The sequence below is a fragment of the Somniosus microcephalus genome, chromosome 14 (genome assembly GCF_052327205.1).
Source record: "Somniosus microcephalus isolate GS21.2 chromosome 14, FLI_Smic_1.0, whole genome shotgun sequence".
Lineage (NCBI taxonomy): Eukaryota > Metazoa > Chordata > Chondrichthyes > Squaliformes > Somniosidae > Somniosus > Somniosus microcephalus.
The window spans coordinates 98,579,119-98,595,476 of record NC_141000.1 but is presented as its reverse complement, the minus strand read 5'-3'; the positions used below and the strand labels follow the sequence as shown (position 1 = coordinate 98,595,476).

The 16,358-nt window shown below is 49.0% G+C and overlaps 1 protein-coding gene across 5 annotated transcripts in view; it reads left to right on the top strand.

Moving 5' to 3' along the window:
* The window catches only part of LOC147107751 (uncharacterized), a 79,997-nt gene that overhangs the window by 17,618 nt on the left and 46,021 nt on the right, over positions 1-16,358 (top strand). For 4 of the 5 annotated variants that reach the window (XM_086007031.1, XM_086007029.1, XM_086007030.1 and 1 more), the window contains exons 3-4: positions 3,381-3,495; positions 10,640-10,792. In XM_086007031.1, coding sequence (XP_085863157.1) covers positions 3,381-3,495; positions 10,640-10,792 — 268 coding nt within the window. The remainder of the gene's footprint in view (positions 1-3,380; positions 3,496-10,639; positions 10,793-16,358) is intronic. The other variant, XM_086007033.1, reaches the window with a different exon arrangement.

The following is a 16,358-nucleotide window of genomic DNA, read 5'->3' as shown; positions in this document are numbered from 1 at the left end:
ATAAAAGCCAGTGTCAGTGCAGTTCATAGAAACATAGAAGATAGGAGTAGGCCATTCGGCCCTTCGAGCCTGCTCCGCCATTCAATGAGATCATGGCTGATCATCCAAATTCAGTACCCTGTCCCTGCCTTCTCCCCATATCCCTTGATCCCTTTAGACTTAAGAAATATATTCAACTCTTTCTTGAATATATTTAATGAACTGGCTTCCACTGCCCTCTGTGGCAGAGAATTCCACAGGTTCACCACTCTCTGGGTGAAGAAATTCCTCCTCATTTCAGTCCTAAATGGCTTACCCCTTATTAGGGTTGCAAAGGGGTGGAAAGTTTCCGGTAAATTTCTGGAAATTTTCCACGGGAAGTTTAGCTTGGGAATTTTGCCCAAAAAAGCACATGCTAGCATAATATTGTTTTTTTGTATTTATTTCTTTTTTTTCCACAGGTCCTCTCTTAAAATTACTAACAGAGATGGAATCTTAATTATTAAGGAATTTCTTAATCAATATTCTTACTTGGCTTGTTTTAATAATTACAAGTTTTGTGTGTGACTGTGAACAAATGTGTCCTGATTGGGTGGATGAGCGATTAGCTCCCTCTATTTGTAATATTTGCATATCGAATTGTGATTGGCCTGCAGGCATCTGTAAGACTGCTATAGTTTTTTTAAGATCCAGGTTAGGGGTCCTGAGGGAAGTCATTTTGTTTTCTGCTGATGTTGTGATGATGCAGTAAGTAAATCAGACTTTATACCAAATAAACCAGTTACTTGTTGAACTCTGTTGTCCTTCAATTTAAAATATACAAAATAATACACTATTGGTGATGTAGCGTCGTGTGTGTACAGGTCATGCTTCCATCACATGGAGCATCAGCAAAAATGTACTCACCCTGTTGCAATCGTGCTGATCGACCGCAGTTCGACACAGAGATGAATGCCCTTTATTTCTCTGCATAGAACAATGCCATGTTTACTGTCAGATGTGTGGAAGCATTTTACCCCAGGCATTAAAGATGGAAAGACTGTGTACATGTGCAAACACTGTAGAAAGCCATATGTAACGAATGCCACAAAGATGCAGCAGCATTTATCCAAATGCAACAACTTCACTCATATTACGTCTATTGGGTGCGCAGCTCATGGGCTTAACCTGCTCCTCAAGGACATCATGGGTTTGAGAACCATGGAAGCACTGTACAAGAGAGCCAAGCAAGTTGTTAAGTATGTCAGGGGAAAACAGGTAGTTGCAGCAACCTACAACTCCAAGCAAATGACAAAGAACAAGAACACCACACTGAAGCTGCCCAACAACACTAGACGGGGTGGTGTTGTCATAATGTACAACAGCCTTCTGGAGGGTAAGGAGTCGCTGCAAGAAATGGCAATATCCCAGTCTGGGGATATGGAAACCACCATCAAGAAAATACTGCTGGATGATGTGTTTTGGGAGAGAGTGGTTAGCAGCCTTAAAATACTCTCACCAGTAGCATCTGCAATTGCTCAGATTGAAGGAGATGATGCTGTCTTGTCAGATGTTCTCAGGCTTTTTACTGATTTAAAAGAACAAATCAGCATTGCCCTACCCACATCCCTGCTGCTCAAAGCAGAGGAGAAGGCAATTGTTCAATTCATACAGACGCGTCAAGAATTTTGTGTCAAGCCGATTCATGCTGCAGCATACATGCTGGACCCAAAGCATGTTGGGAGACCAATACTTTCTGGAGAACAGATCAACAGGGCTTACAGTGTGATTTCTACCCTCTCACACCATCTCAATCTGGATGTGGGCAAAGTTCTGTGAAGTCTGGCAAAGTTCTCTACCAAGCAAGGTCTTTGGAATGGGGATGGGATATGGGAATCATGCAAGCATATCAGTGCACATACCTGGTAGAAGGGACTTTGTGCATCGGAGGCCCTGTCACCTATTGCATCGGTGATACTCCAAATCCCACCTTCATCAGCGGCCTCTGAACGAAACTGGTCACTTTTTGGGAATACGCATACAAAGGTGCGCAACAGGCTGACTAACAAGAGAGTGGAGAAACTGGTGGCTATCCGGGCGAACCTACAACTTATTGAGCCAGATACAGAAGTGTCCACCACACAGCTAGACACTGACACAGAGGAGGAAATGGACACGCCAGAGTCAGAGAATCAGGAGGAGCAATGAGGAGTAGAAGACTCAAAGGGACAAAATAAGGACAAATTACAGGCTAAATAAGCTGACGCTCTTTTTATTTTATTTTAGATGGGTCTTTTTTGTGGTGGTTCAATAAAGTTCAAAATTATAACCTAAATAAAGTTTTGAAAGCCTGTTTTTATTTGTATGGAACAGTATGTTTATTTTGACGACAAAGATAATATAAGGGTCAGAGACAAAAACCATCAGCGTGCAAAAAAACTCTAAATTCCCGAAAATTCCCATGGAAAGTTTCCTCTTTTAAAAATTCCCAGAATTTTGCAACCCTACCCCTTATCCTTAGACTATGACCCCTGGTTCTGGACTCCCCGGCCACCAGAAACATCCTTCCTGCATCTAGTCTGTCCAGGCCTGACAGAATTTTATAGGTTTCGATGAGATCCCCTCTCAATCTTCTAAACTCCAGTGAGTATAAGCCCAATCGACACAGGAGTCCTCTGTGAAATCCACTGCTGATTTAATATTTTTTTTGTGAAAAACTAATAGAACTGGTTCCACAAACTCCAACCCTGTGGACCCTTGGATTATCTGCATCCTGTTGTCTACATTTTTGTGGGAGTTGGGCTTTTCTTTGCAAAAAATCAGCTAAAACGGTGTGGATAACCTTTCAGTGATTTTTGAGACACGAGATTCTTGATCCAGCAGGCTAAGGAGTTGTTATGTGGATCTCTAATACCTGGAAGAATTTACTATCCATATTGCTCTGATATTTGGCTTCAGGTCAGAAGCCCGGCAGGAGACAGGTCGTCTAGTGGGTACGGTAGCCTAGTGGTTATTAAAAGGATGCTGCCAATGTCACAGTAAAGGAGGAGGGGATAGAGAAATTGAATAGGATAAAAATAAATGGAGGAGATTGGCAGCACGAAAGGCAGTAGGTTTTGTGCTAGAGGTACCTAATAGTAAGGCCTGTGTCCATTGCATGTTGTCTTGTGGACAGAAGCTTCACCTGAGTATTCTGGGTGAGGAACTCCACCGATAGTCATGATTTGAAATGTTCCAATGACCAGGTCTTACAGCGGGCACTTGTAGGAACAGTTTTGTGTTTGCATATCTGTCTCAACAGCTTTTTCCTGTTGGCTTAAAAACTATGAGCAGTCCTGCAAATGAATATCTTGATATCCCTTTGTCAGATTGAGACAATTCAGTAATATGATGAAACTATAAATCACTTCTTTTTTCATCAGTCACACGAACAGCTTGCCAAACTGATTGATCTAGTTAAGAATAAGCCAGCTCCTCCTGATGCACCTCCAATCCCTGAACCGGAAAAGGCTGAAGAAGAAATACCACCAAAGGAAGGTTAGTAGAAAAGAAGCTTCCGTACTCGCTAGGTATAACTGCTAAGGTAGCTAAACCAGCCAAATATGGCAGGCGACTGTTTCTAACTTTGCTTTACATTTTGTCCAGCTTCAGTTGAATACTGAAAGCTGAAAAGTGGTAATTATCTCCTGAAATATTTCACAGTGGACTAAGGATGCCATAATTATATCATAGTATTGGTGAAGTGCCATATTAGACTGACCCACCTGCACATTGGATATGGAGTAAACTGTATGAACAGACCAGTGCTTGATACAAAATCAAAATATGGAGCAAGTATATTTGAGTTAATGGCATGGGTGTAGTGAGTGGACTGGAAGATTGACTGAAGGGACAGACAGAAGATAGTTAATCAGTAAATCTGCCCATGATTAGGGCAAGACAATACATGTGGAGTGTAACATTGGTTAAGTAAAAAAAATGTAATTCCACTTTAAACAAGGTTAACCATACTGTTTCAAAATGTACAGCTGCTTCTGTGTAGGGTATACACTGCTGGGATTCTTCTGCTTTGCAAAGCCATGTAATGCAGAATTGTTCTGATTTCCTGTGCTATAATTCTGTAGTGAGAAACCAATAACTCTAAGACCAGCATTTATTGCCCATTCCTAGTTGCCCTTGAGAAGGTGGTGGTGAGTCTCCTTCTTGAACTGCTGCAGTCCGTGTGGTGAAGGTACTCCCACAGTGCTGTTAGGGAGGGAGTTCCAGGATTTTCATCCAGCGACGATGAAGGATCGGCGATACACTTCCAAGTCAGGATGTTGTGTGACTTGAAGGAGGACTTGGAGGTGGTGGTGTTCCCATGCACCTGCTGCCCTTGTCCTTCTAGGTGGTAGAGGTCGCAGGTTTGGGAGGTGCTGCCAAAGAAGCCTTGGCGAGTTGCTGCAGTGCATCTTGTAGATGGTACACGGAGTGAATGCGTAAGGTAGTGGATGGGGTGCCGATCAAGTGGGTTGCTTTGTCCTGCATGGTGTCGAGCTTCTTCAGTGTTGTTGGAGCTGCACTCATCCAGGCAAGTGCAGAGTATTCCATCACACTCCTGAATTGTGCCTTGTAGGTGGTGGAAAGACTTTGGGGAGTCAAGAGGTGAGTCACTTGCTGTAGAATACCCAGCCGCTGGCCTGCTCTTGTTGTCACAGTATTTATGTGGCTGGTCCATGTGGTAAACCACTTTTATCGTTCACTATCGTTACACTATGGTTATCACTGTTTATATCGTTACACTATGGTTATCACTGTTTACACTGTTGTATCACTACACAAGGTCACCTCTTGCCACGCTGTTATACCTGGGCTGACCACAGCTGACTCCGCCCATGGCTCCGCCTGCTTGCCCAGGTATAAAGGTGGTCGACTGGCTGGTATTCCTCCTTGTTGGATCCGATCACCCATGAGGGTGGGCTCTGTTATTTAGCCAATAAAAACCTATAGTTACTAACTTAACTCGTCGCTTTTCATGAACTGAATTGATAGGTATATCAATTTTATTGGCTAAATTTTGAAATGTCTACAACGGAGCAGCCAAACGATCAGTCAGATGTACAGCCGCAGCCAAACGGCCATCTACAACAGCCCCAGCAGCCGGCCTGGCTACGAGCCCTCCGGCCGCCGTACCTGGATCTAAACCCACAGGCTGCGAATTCAGCCCTCGACTTCGAACACTGGCTGAGCTGCTTCGAAGCCTACCTGGGAGAATCCGGCGTGCCTCCGGCATCCAAACTAAGAGTTCTGACCGCTCAGGTGAGCCCTAAAGTATTTGCACTCATCCGGGACATTGCCACATACGAGGACGCCCTCAACCTGCTAAAAGAACAGTATCGGAGCCCTGTAAACTCAATGTGCGCCAGGCATCTCCTAAGATCCCGCTCGCAACAGCCAGGAGAGTCGGTTGATGATTTCTTACGGGCGCTGCAAATACTCGGCAGGGACTGTGACTTTAAAGCCGTAACAGCTGCAGAACATACAGATGGAAACATCCGAGATGCCTTCGTGAAAGGCCTTCGGTCAGACTACTCACGGCAAAGACTGCTGGAATCAAAGGACCTCGACCTGAAAACAGCTGCTATCCTCGCTCGCTCCTTGGAAGTGGCCCATTGGGACCTCGAGGCGTACTCCAGGTACTGTGCTGCGCGACCCTGGGACTCGGGCCCGACCCCGGCCGCAATACCCTTCGCACCGCCGCCTCCGGGACCTACCACAGCGTCGGTGTCCCGGAACCGATCGGGACCGCCACCCCCGGTACCGGCTGCGACATTGGAGCCCCGCGATCGGGCCGCTGGCGGCTTCTTCTGTGGCCAGGCGAAACACCCGAGGGCGCGCTGCCCTGCAAGAAACACGACCTGCTCCGACTGCCACAAGAAAGGCCACTTCGCGAAGGCCTGCAGGGGGAAAGCCACAGACGCTAGCAGTGCCTCATGCGAGTTGTGGGGGCGGCCATCTTTCATCAAGGCCACAGATGCCAGTATCCCCTCGTGTGAGTCGTGGGGGCGGCCATCTTTGATCAAGGCCACCGACGCCGGCAGTGCCTCATGTGAGTTGTGGGGGCGGCCATCTTCTCCGCCATTTTATTCAACGTCGTGGGCGCCGCCATTTTGTTCACCACACTCGACCGCCACCTTGCCTCCAGACCTGACCACCGCCTCACCCGCAGACTACAGCAGCTCGCTCAGCCATACACTAGCCTCCGTCACACTTGACCAAGCTCACCCGCATCACCTGTCCAAGTCCATGATGGACATCAAAGTAAACGGCCACGCCACGACCTGCCTGTTCGACAGCGGAAGCACGGAGCGTTTCATCCATCCAGACACGGTGGGCCACTACTCCCTCACTGTCCGGCCAATGCGCAACCGGATCTCGATGGCGTCGAGGTCCCATTCTACAGACATCAGCGGCTACTGTGTTGTGACCCTGTCGGTTAGGGGCACGGAGTATTAAAATTTTAAACTTCTCGTCCTGCCCCAGCTCTGCGCTGCCGTCCTACTAGGGCTGGATTTCCAATCCCACCTTCAAAGTGTCACTTTGGCATACGGTGGACCCCTCCCCCCACTCACAGTCTACAACCAGCAGATTTTGAACCGCCCACCGCGTACCACCTGCGGCCTATCCACCCTCAAGGTCCCGCCCCCCTCCCTGTTCGCTAACCTCACCCGCGACTGTAAACCCGTCGCTACCAAGAGCAGGCGGTACAGCGCCGGGGACAGAGCTTTTATTAGCTCCGAGGTGCAGCGACTCCTGAAGGAGGGCATCATTGAGGGAAGCAACAGCCCCTGGCGTGCCCAGGTCGTAGTCGTTAAGACCGGCGATAAACACCACCTGGTCATCGACTACAGCCAAACCATAAACCGGTACACCCAGCTGGACGCATACCCCCTTCCCCGCATATCTGATATGGTCAATCAGATTGCACAGTACCGGGTATTCTCTACCATCGACCTTAAGTCGGCCTATCACCAACTCCCTATCCGCCCTGAGGACCGCCAGTATACCGCCTTCGAGGCGAATGGCCGCCTCTACCACTTCCTTAGGGTTCCCTTCGGCGTCACCAACGGGGTTTCGGTCTTCCAAAGGGAGATGGACCAGATGGTTGACCAGAACGGGCTGCATGCCACGTTCCCTTATCTAGATAACGTCACCATCTGCGGCCGCGACCGGCAGGACCATGATGTTAATCTGGAGAAATTCCTCCGTACGGCCCAACGGCTGAACCTCACCTACAATAAGGAGAAATGTATATTTAACACCTCGCGCCTTGCCATCCTCGGCTGCGTAGTAGAGAACGGAGTCATCGGCCCCGACCCCGAAAGAATGCGCCCCCTCATGGAGCTTCCCCTCCCCCACTGTCCAAAGGCGCTGAAGAGAACCCTGGGGCTCTTCGCCTACTATGCCCAATGGGTGCCCAATTATGCGGACAAAGCCAGACCCCTCATGAAGTCCACCTCCTTCCCCCTGACGGCAGAAGCATGCGCAGCCTTCTCCCTCATAAAGGGAGACATTGCTAAGGCCACAATGCACGCGGTGGATGAGTCTATCCCTTTCCAAGTGGAGAGCGATGCATCCGACTTCGCCCTAGCTGCAACCCTTAACCAGGCGGGGAGACCTGTGGCCTTCTTCTCAAGGACCCTCCAGGGCCCTGAGATCCGACACTCTTCGGTCGAGAAGGAGGCCCAGGCGATCGTGGAGGCAGTACGGCGCTGGAGGCATTACCTGGCAGGCAAACGATTTACCCTCCTCACCGACCAGCGCTCGGTCGCTTTTATGTTTAATAACAAGCTGAGGGGCAAAATCAAGAACGACAAGATCTTGAGGTGGAGAATCGAGCTCTCCACCTACGATTATGATATCTTGTACCGGCCTGGTAAACTGAACGAACCCCCAGATGCTCTATCACGAAGTACATGCGCCAACGCGCAAATTGATAGACTGCAGACCCTCCACAACGACCTCTGCCACCCCGGGGTCACCAGACTTTACCACTTCATTAAGGCCCGCAACCTGCCCTACTCCATCGAGGAGGTCAGGACCATGACCAGGAACTGCCAAACCTGTACCGAATGCAAACCGCATTTCTTTAGGCCGGACAGAGCAAGCCTGATCAAGGCCACCCGCCCCTTCGAGCGCTTGAGCATCGATTTTAAGGGGCCCCTCCCGTCCTCTGACCGTAACGTGTACTTCCTCAACATTATTGATGAGTACTCCCGTTTCCCTTTTGCCTTCCCCTGCCCAGACATGACTAGTACCACGGTCATCAAATGCCTGAACGACCTCTTCGCCTTGTTCGGGTTCCCGAACTATATACATAGCGACCGGGGCTCATCCTTCATGAGCGAGGAACTTCGCCAGTTCCTACTAGCGAGAGGTATTGCTGCAAGCAGGACCACCAGTTACAACCCCCGAGGGAACGGCCAGGTGGAAAGAGAGAACGCGACTGTCTGGAAGGCCGTTCTCTTAGCCTTAAAGTCTAAGGGCCTCCCAACCTCTCGCTGGCAGGAAGTCCTCCCGGCAGCGCTGCATTCCATCCGGTCACTGCTTTGCACTGCCATTAACGCCACCCCCCATGAACGAATGTTTGTTTTCCCCAGGAAGTCGACTACGGGAACCTCGCTACCAACATGGCTGACTTCTCCGGGGCCCGTCTTGCTGCGAAAGCACGTGAGGGCCCATAAAACGGACCCCCTGGTCGAGAGGGTGGACCTCCTGCACGCCAACCCCCAGTACGCCTATGTGGCATACCCAGACGGGCGGGAGGACACAGTCTCCTTACGAGACCTCGCACCCTCGGGCATCCCTGAGACACCACCGTTACCCCCCACCACCCCCCCCAAATCCAGCCCAGGTAGACGGCATGCCGGAACCCCCACGAGCCTTCGCCGACCACGCAGACACCAGCATTAACATCGGATACTGCACCACCGCCGCCGCTGCTGCGCCGATCAGAGAGGCTTACGAGGCCTCCGGACAGACTGACATACCCGAACTGGTAGTACACTTCACCCCGCCGGACTCAAATTTAAACAAGGGGTGAATGTGGTAAACCACTTTTATCGTTCACTATCGTTACACTATGGTTATCACTGTTTATATCGTTACACTATGGTTATCACTGTTTACACTGTTGTATCACTACACAAGGTCACCTCTTGCCACGCTGTTATACCTGGGCTGACCACAGCTGACTCCGCCCATGGCTCCGCCTGCTTGCCCAGGTATAAAGGTGGTCGACTGGCTGGTATTCCTCCTTGTTGGATCCGATCACCCACGAGGGTGGGCTCTGTTATTTAGCCAATAAAAACCTATAGTTACTAACTTAACTCGTCGCTTTTCATGAACTGAATTGATAGGTATATCAGTCCAATTAAGTTTCTGGTCAATGGTGACCCCCAGGATGTTGAGGGATTTGGCGACGGGAATGTCATGGGGAGGTGGTTAGACTCTCTCTTGTTGGAGATGGTCATTGCCTGGCACTTGTGTGGCGCAAATGTTACTTGCGAATATAAAGCGATGGAATAATTATACCATTTAGAAGTATGTTTTTTCTATCTACTTTTGTGGAATTTTGTCATTAACAGTCTTGTCATTGGAACTGTCTTGGAGGATTTGCTGAGCCCAAAAGTGTGATAGACAGGAATTGGCATTAATTATTAAGCTTAATTTGTGTTTGATAATTCAGCTTCTCTGCATTATTGGACTTAGTAATTCCACTTAAATCAGTCCCCGGATATCCTGAGTACTCCATGTTGTACTCCGTATTGAGAGAAAATTATTTACAAAAACTAAACATTGGGAAGGAATGCTACTAAAGTGCATCACAATACAGGAAACTTTTGATTTACCGGCACCTAAATAACCGGAAATCTCGGTTAACCGGCAAAACTCGGGAGTAGGTTTTACTTCATATTGTACTTGCCTTCCTCCATCTGGTGCTGTGCAAGGGTGTGGCTGCAGCTGTTGCTAAGCTACAGAGACGCTTGGAACTTGTGGCCATTGTTCTGAACTTGTTGCTAAGCAACAGGGTTTGTTGCTTTATACGGAGCTGTCAGCTCTCCATATCTTTTACTATAGCTTTCGGTTATCCGGAATTTTTGATGAACGGGCACCACGTCGGTCCCGTCCGTGCCGGATTTTTAAAAAAGTTTCCTGTATACTACTGCCGAGATGAGAGTTTGAGAGTAAAATACTTAAATCAATTCTGATGGCCATAAAATAATATTTTATTGTATTGTCCCAAAATATAAACATTCTGAAGCACAGATGCTGTGTATAACCTGGTATTTACAGTGCTATCATTTTATTTTATTTTATAATTGAGATGGAAACCGTGCTTTTAATTTAAGTTCTAGTTTTTTTGTTTGTATCTAGGAGAAACCAGTCATATATTAAGAATTTTCTATTTTGTATATGAATATGCATTGTAAACATAAGCCTGTGCTTCTGCATTGTACCTATATATGCGAAAGGTACAATGTAGCCTCTTTTTTAAAGACACAACAGGTCTAAAACAATATGATTATACACTCTAGTTATGACCATAGAAGCCATAGGAAATCATATGTATTTTTTTTATAAAAGTAATTTTAATGCACCCACTGTTGAAATTAGCAAACTTGTATTAATTGCTTTACAGAATTGAAAAGTGAAAGAGATGAATATGCAGACCTAGTCATGGAATTCAAGCAAAGTGGCATTATTGGCAATCACTGGTCATGGCTGAAAATGTATCAACACACCTTTACTGGGAAAAAATTAGTCAACTGGCTGGTTGAACACAAACATCTTGGTGAGTCTGCTAGTTGAAGGGGGAAAAATTGGGTATCGCCCGTTTGGGACGCTAATTTTTGAAATTTTGAAAATTAGCGCCAGGCACTAAGGATTCTGAACTTCTACTAAATTGGGTGTTCGAGCCCCAGGAAGGAATTGGGGCGCTGTAGAGATTAGGCCAATTAGTAGCTTATCTCTAGTCTTTCAAATAATCAGGATCAACTGCAAATCAATATGGTGGGTATATTGTGTTTAATCAGAGTTTTAGACGGAATATAACATGCTAGTTATACAGCAAAAACATACAACCGTGACCAGCAGCTGGTATCGGGCCCGATCGGACAGGCGGCTGGTGTGCGTGAACAGTTCTCTGACTTACAGCCTCTCTTCCTCTCATCTAGAACCTCCGAGTTGGTGAGCATGGGCTCACTCTCGAAAGAGCATTCAACCAGCCCAACTTCTGCTTGGCTCTTCTGTGTGGACAAGCCCTTGGGGTGTTACTTTTATTCTCTTTTTAGGGGAGGGCCTGAGGCCAAATTATTGACAAGACCATCCAACCTATAGAGGTTCCCCATAAACCTCATTACTCAATGGGGCATCGAGTTCTTTGTCTCGATTTGTGGATGAAAGCCCTCCCCTAACGGGGTTTTATGATAGCAGCCAATTTGTCTTATTGTTTCATCTTTCTGAAGGTTCTTCCTTTGGAATTCGTGTCTTATCTCCCTGGTCCCTATCCTCCCTGGTACACTTGGTGCTAGGCCTGACCTTGTACCCTTTCAATCATGAGGCCCAAGTCAGAGCTATCTCACTTCAGCCGGTCGTTATCTCACTTTCATCTAGCAAACCGCCCCACCCTGAGATGGATACCTTAATGCCACTAAATTCCTTTTATTGTATGCCTTTTATACTGATTAACTTTTAATTATCTTCACAAGCAATTTTGTTAAGCTAACTCCAATTCCTACTGTAACATTATATCATGGTTATTAGCAATAATAGAAGAAATGTAGACATTGAGCCTCAGTTGGTCCAATTAGAGATACATAAACAAGTTGAAATCCCAACTTGAAAACAGCAGATAGTTAGCTTGGAAACAAGATTATTTATGACCGTCACAGTACAGAATGCTCTAACATCCGCAGAAAACCAAAACACAAGCAGATTCGAAGCATCTATCCAGTTATTCTAATACTAGTCTGAAGAGACTTTTTGATCCAGTTCTAAAACCATCATGTAAACACAGCATTATTCGCATCACAATTTTGATCGCATAACCATATACATTTTGGACACTCCTGATTTCTAACAGTGCTAAATCAAGCGCTAATGACCTCAGTGGGGTGCTACAGGGGCACTACCAGCAGAGCACTAATGAATTTCAGGTGCAATACATTCAGCAGTGATCCTTCACACTGGTTCCTTCCAGCTCTTAAAAGGAAGATTGCATCATTGTGCAGATTCTCATTTTCAGTATTGCTGGCTTTGAGGCAACCCGCGAGCAAGTGAATCCCCTGATGGCTGTGGCTGTTCCTACTTCCAGGGAGAGAGCTCGTCGGTTCATAGATGTGGCATTGGTGGCTAGAATGGAGCGAAGGAGGGCAATGCTGTTCCTGGCCACTGGAAGGAGGCCATCGCCTCAGGTGTTCAGGGCAATGTGCAGGGAAGCGGCCCAGGAGGTCTCGGCCAGTAGTGTGGTGGAACGCAGCCTGACACCATGCTGCAAGTGGTTGGATGGTCAGGGTGAGTGCATGCTTCAACAGTTCCTACATACCAGCATCCGAACCTCAGTCTGTGCACACTGTGCAAACATCCACACTGCCACCACTCACCCACCAAACATCTTCACCTACTCAAACTCACATCCACATCTCGCACCTTACCTACAATCTCAGCTATTCAATGACGGCAGGCATATCTCCCAAACACATAGCTGGACTCTGACTCAAACACATTTGTTGCTCTTGCAGGCCAAGATGGCCCACAATAGGAGGGAGCAGCAGAGAACAGGCGGGGATGATGCGCAGCTGCAGCAACTCTCAGACCTGGAGGAGTGAGTGCTGTGACTCATTGGGCAGCATGTGGTGGGCGCCGTGGCTGTCGGCAACGTTGACCCCTTGGGGCAACAACGGTATTTCAGCCCCTCTCCTTCTCTCATCTCACTTCCCCCTCACACCACAAACCTTTCCCACTTTCCACCTCCTGAGAATGTCTGCATTCCTTGCTCCATTCCTGTCCCCCTTCCCTCACCTTAACATGAGTCTTGTGCCTTTATGCTTTCAGAGAATCAGCAACCAGATGACCAGCCTGTCCCTGAGCCTCCTACTGAGAGTGAGGAAGGAGAAGAGGAGGAGGAGCAAAGCACCGCGTCACTGCATCTCTCACCCGCAGGCACCACCTCAGATACTGGCACTACGCGATCTTTAGAGGCAAACTTAGTAGAGGGGCTTGCACTGGGTGATGCACCGGGGATGAGCGGACTGCAGCAAGGCCAGGGGGGGAAGGGTAGCTCAGGAGCCAGCTCCCCAGAGGGCGAGTTCTGCTGCATAGGACTCGAATGAGGACCTCGATGGGGAGGCATTCACAAGAAGGGTGATGGCCATGCACTCCGAGATGATAGGTGCAATGGCAAGGGTGCCTGAGAGCCCCTCAGCAATGGTAAGGAGCATGGAGGAGCCCACACACCATGGAGCCCATCATTTCCACTGTGCAGAGGATAGTGGACTCCCAGAGAGACCGTGCGGATCCAGATTTCATGACGCGTGTCATGAGCGATGTGGCAGCTTCCATTGCAGCACAGGTGGAAGCGACACAACGTCTTAGTGCTGTAATGCAGTCAATGGTTGCTGCCATCGAGTCTCAGACTGCTCTCATGTAATCTCAGCTTGATGCCACAGAAACTCTGACTGCTGCCATCATCGCTGGGCCCACCACAGTCCACCAGCAGGCCAGCAATCTGTGCTCCAGCAGATTGGTTGGGATGCTGATGTCCCCAGGGGAGTGGCAGTGAGTCAGTGGAGCAGGATGACAACATTCCTGCTCCCACCACTGCCACTCCGCCATTGCACTTGTCGCTGCCTGTCATTCAGCCAGCCCAGACTACCACCGCCCAGCCTGAGGTGGTGCAGTGTACAGCCGGGCTTTCCAGGTCCAGAGCTGGTCGAGGGCGTTCTGCAAGGCCATCTGTAGTCTCTGGCAGTGACACTCCGCAGCCTTCCACCAACCCTGCTGCAGCCACTGGGGAGACACTACGTAGAGGCAAGGGTTGTTGTATATATTTGGTTAATGGTTTTTGATAAATTTATTACTGGAGTGCCGCAGATTTGGTGGTGTCACATTTCAGTTTAGAGGTGTGGTGTGGAATCACAAAGTGATGGAATGATGGCGATGTGCTCAGTAACCGGAACGAGGACTCGAAGACCCTGGAAACGAAGTCTGATGAGACGGTCTCAGACCAACCTTGCAGAACGTCGAGTGGCTGCCTCCTCCATCGTTGCTGTTCGTCCTCCTGTTCCTCCTGCACCTCTTCCTCCTCCGTCTCCTCCTGAGGTGGTGCAGCTATGCCTGGTGGCAATGGCTGGGCCCTCATGATGGCCAAGTTGTGCAGCAGATGACGACGAAAAGTGACACCCGCTCAGCCCAGTACTGTCCGGCTCCTCCCAAGCGGTCAAGGCAATGGAACCATTGCTTGAGCACTCCGATGTTCTGCTCAATGATGTTCCTGGTGGCAGCTTGGCTCTCATTATATGAGTGCTGGCGAGGAGTGTTGGGGTTGCGGAGGGATCTCATGAGCCAGGTGGAGAGCGGATAGCCTTTGTCTCCCAGCAGCCAGCCGCAAGCTTGATGTGGTGGCTGGAATAGATCTGGCACAGGATGAAGGCATCGTGGCTGCTGCCAGGATAGTGAGCATTGACGGTCAGGATTCGCCGTGTGTGATCGCACACCAACGGCACATTAAGTGACTGGTAGCCTTTGCGGTTATGGAATACCTCAGGATTGTTATGAGGTGCCCGCAGAGCGACGTGGGTGCATTCATGGGGAAGCCCGCTATCCTGGCAAAGCCACATGCACACTCGTGCTGCTTCTCTCTGGTCATGGGGATAGAAATGTAATCCCTTCTCCTTCTGTAAAGAGCATCTGTGACCTGGCGGATGGAGCAATGGATGACAAACTGGAAGATGTTGGAGATGTCGTCTGTCGCACACTGGTGTAGAAATTGAGTGCGACGGTGACCTTGACTGCCACTGAGAGAGCCATGGTGGTTCTGATCTGAGGCTCGAGGTCTGGCTGCAGGAGGTGGCAGAGCTCTGTGACCATGTCCTTGCTGAAATGGAGCCTTCTAACACACTGGTCCTCAGTGAAATTCATGCAGGAGAACTGCTGCTGGAATACCCTGTGTGGGTAAGGCCTCCTGTTGAGAGCCCTGTTAGCCCTTCTACCTCTGGCCACATTTTACACTCTTTCTTTGTGCCTCAGTTGCCTCTGACATTGACGTCCGGTGCCAGTACAGCCCCCGTGGAAGGATCCAAATATTGCACTTTTAAATCTCCCCTCACTGAAACTGAAGAATCTTTATGTGCCAGAACACTCGTTGAAATGCAAAATGCTCAAATCTGTCAAAAAGTTTCTCATAGGCAAAGAAGCCAACAAAGCAGCATTGTTGGCCGACGAAAACTACACCGGATGTGGACACCTTTGATATACCTATCAATTCGTCCAATAAAAGCGACGAGTTAGGAACGTAACTAAAGGTTTTTATTGACTAAATAACAGAGCCCACCCTCGTGGGTGATCGGGTCCAACAAGGAGGAATACCAGCCAGTCGACTACCTTTATACCTGGGCAGGTAGGTGGAGCCATGGGCGGAGTCGGAGGTGGTCAGCCCAGGTATAACAGCGCGACAAGAGGCGACCTCGTATCGTGATACAACAGTGATAACGGTGATAACAATACAACAGTGATAACTATAGTGTAACGATAAAAGTGGTTTACCACATTCACCCCTTGTTTAGATTTGAGTCCGGCGGGGTGAAGTGTACTACCAGTTCTGGTATGTCAGTCTGTCCGGAGGCCTCATAAGCCTCTCCGATCGTCGCAGCGGCGGTGCTGCATTATCCGGTGTTAGTGCTGGTGTCTGCGTGGTCGGCGAAGGCTCGTGGGGTTCCGGCATGCCGTCTACCTGGGCTGGAATTGGGGGGGTGGTGGGGGGGGGTAAAGGTGGTGTCTCCGGAGTGCCCGAGGGTGCGAGGTCTCGTAAGGAGACAGTGTCCTCCCGCCCGTCTGGGTAAGCCACGTAGGCGTACTGGGGGTTGGCGTGCAGGAGGTTCACCCTCTCGACCAGGGGGTCTGTTTTATGGGCCCTCACGTGCTTTCGCAGCAAGACGGGCCCCGGAGAGGTCAGCCAGGTTGGTAGAGTGGTTCCCGTAGTCGACTTCCTGGGGAAAACAAACATTCGTTCATGGGGGGTGGCGTTAACGGCAGTGCAAAGTAGTGACCGGATGGAGTGCAGCGCTGTCGGGAGGACTTCCTGCCAGCGGGAGGTTGGGAGGCCCTTAGACTTTAAGGCTAAGAGGACGGCCTTCCATACC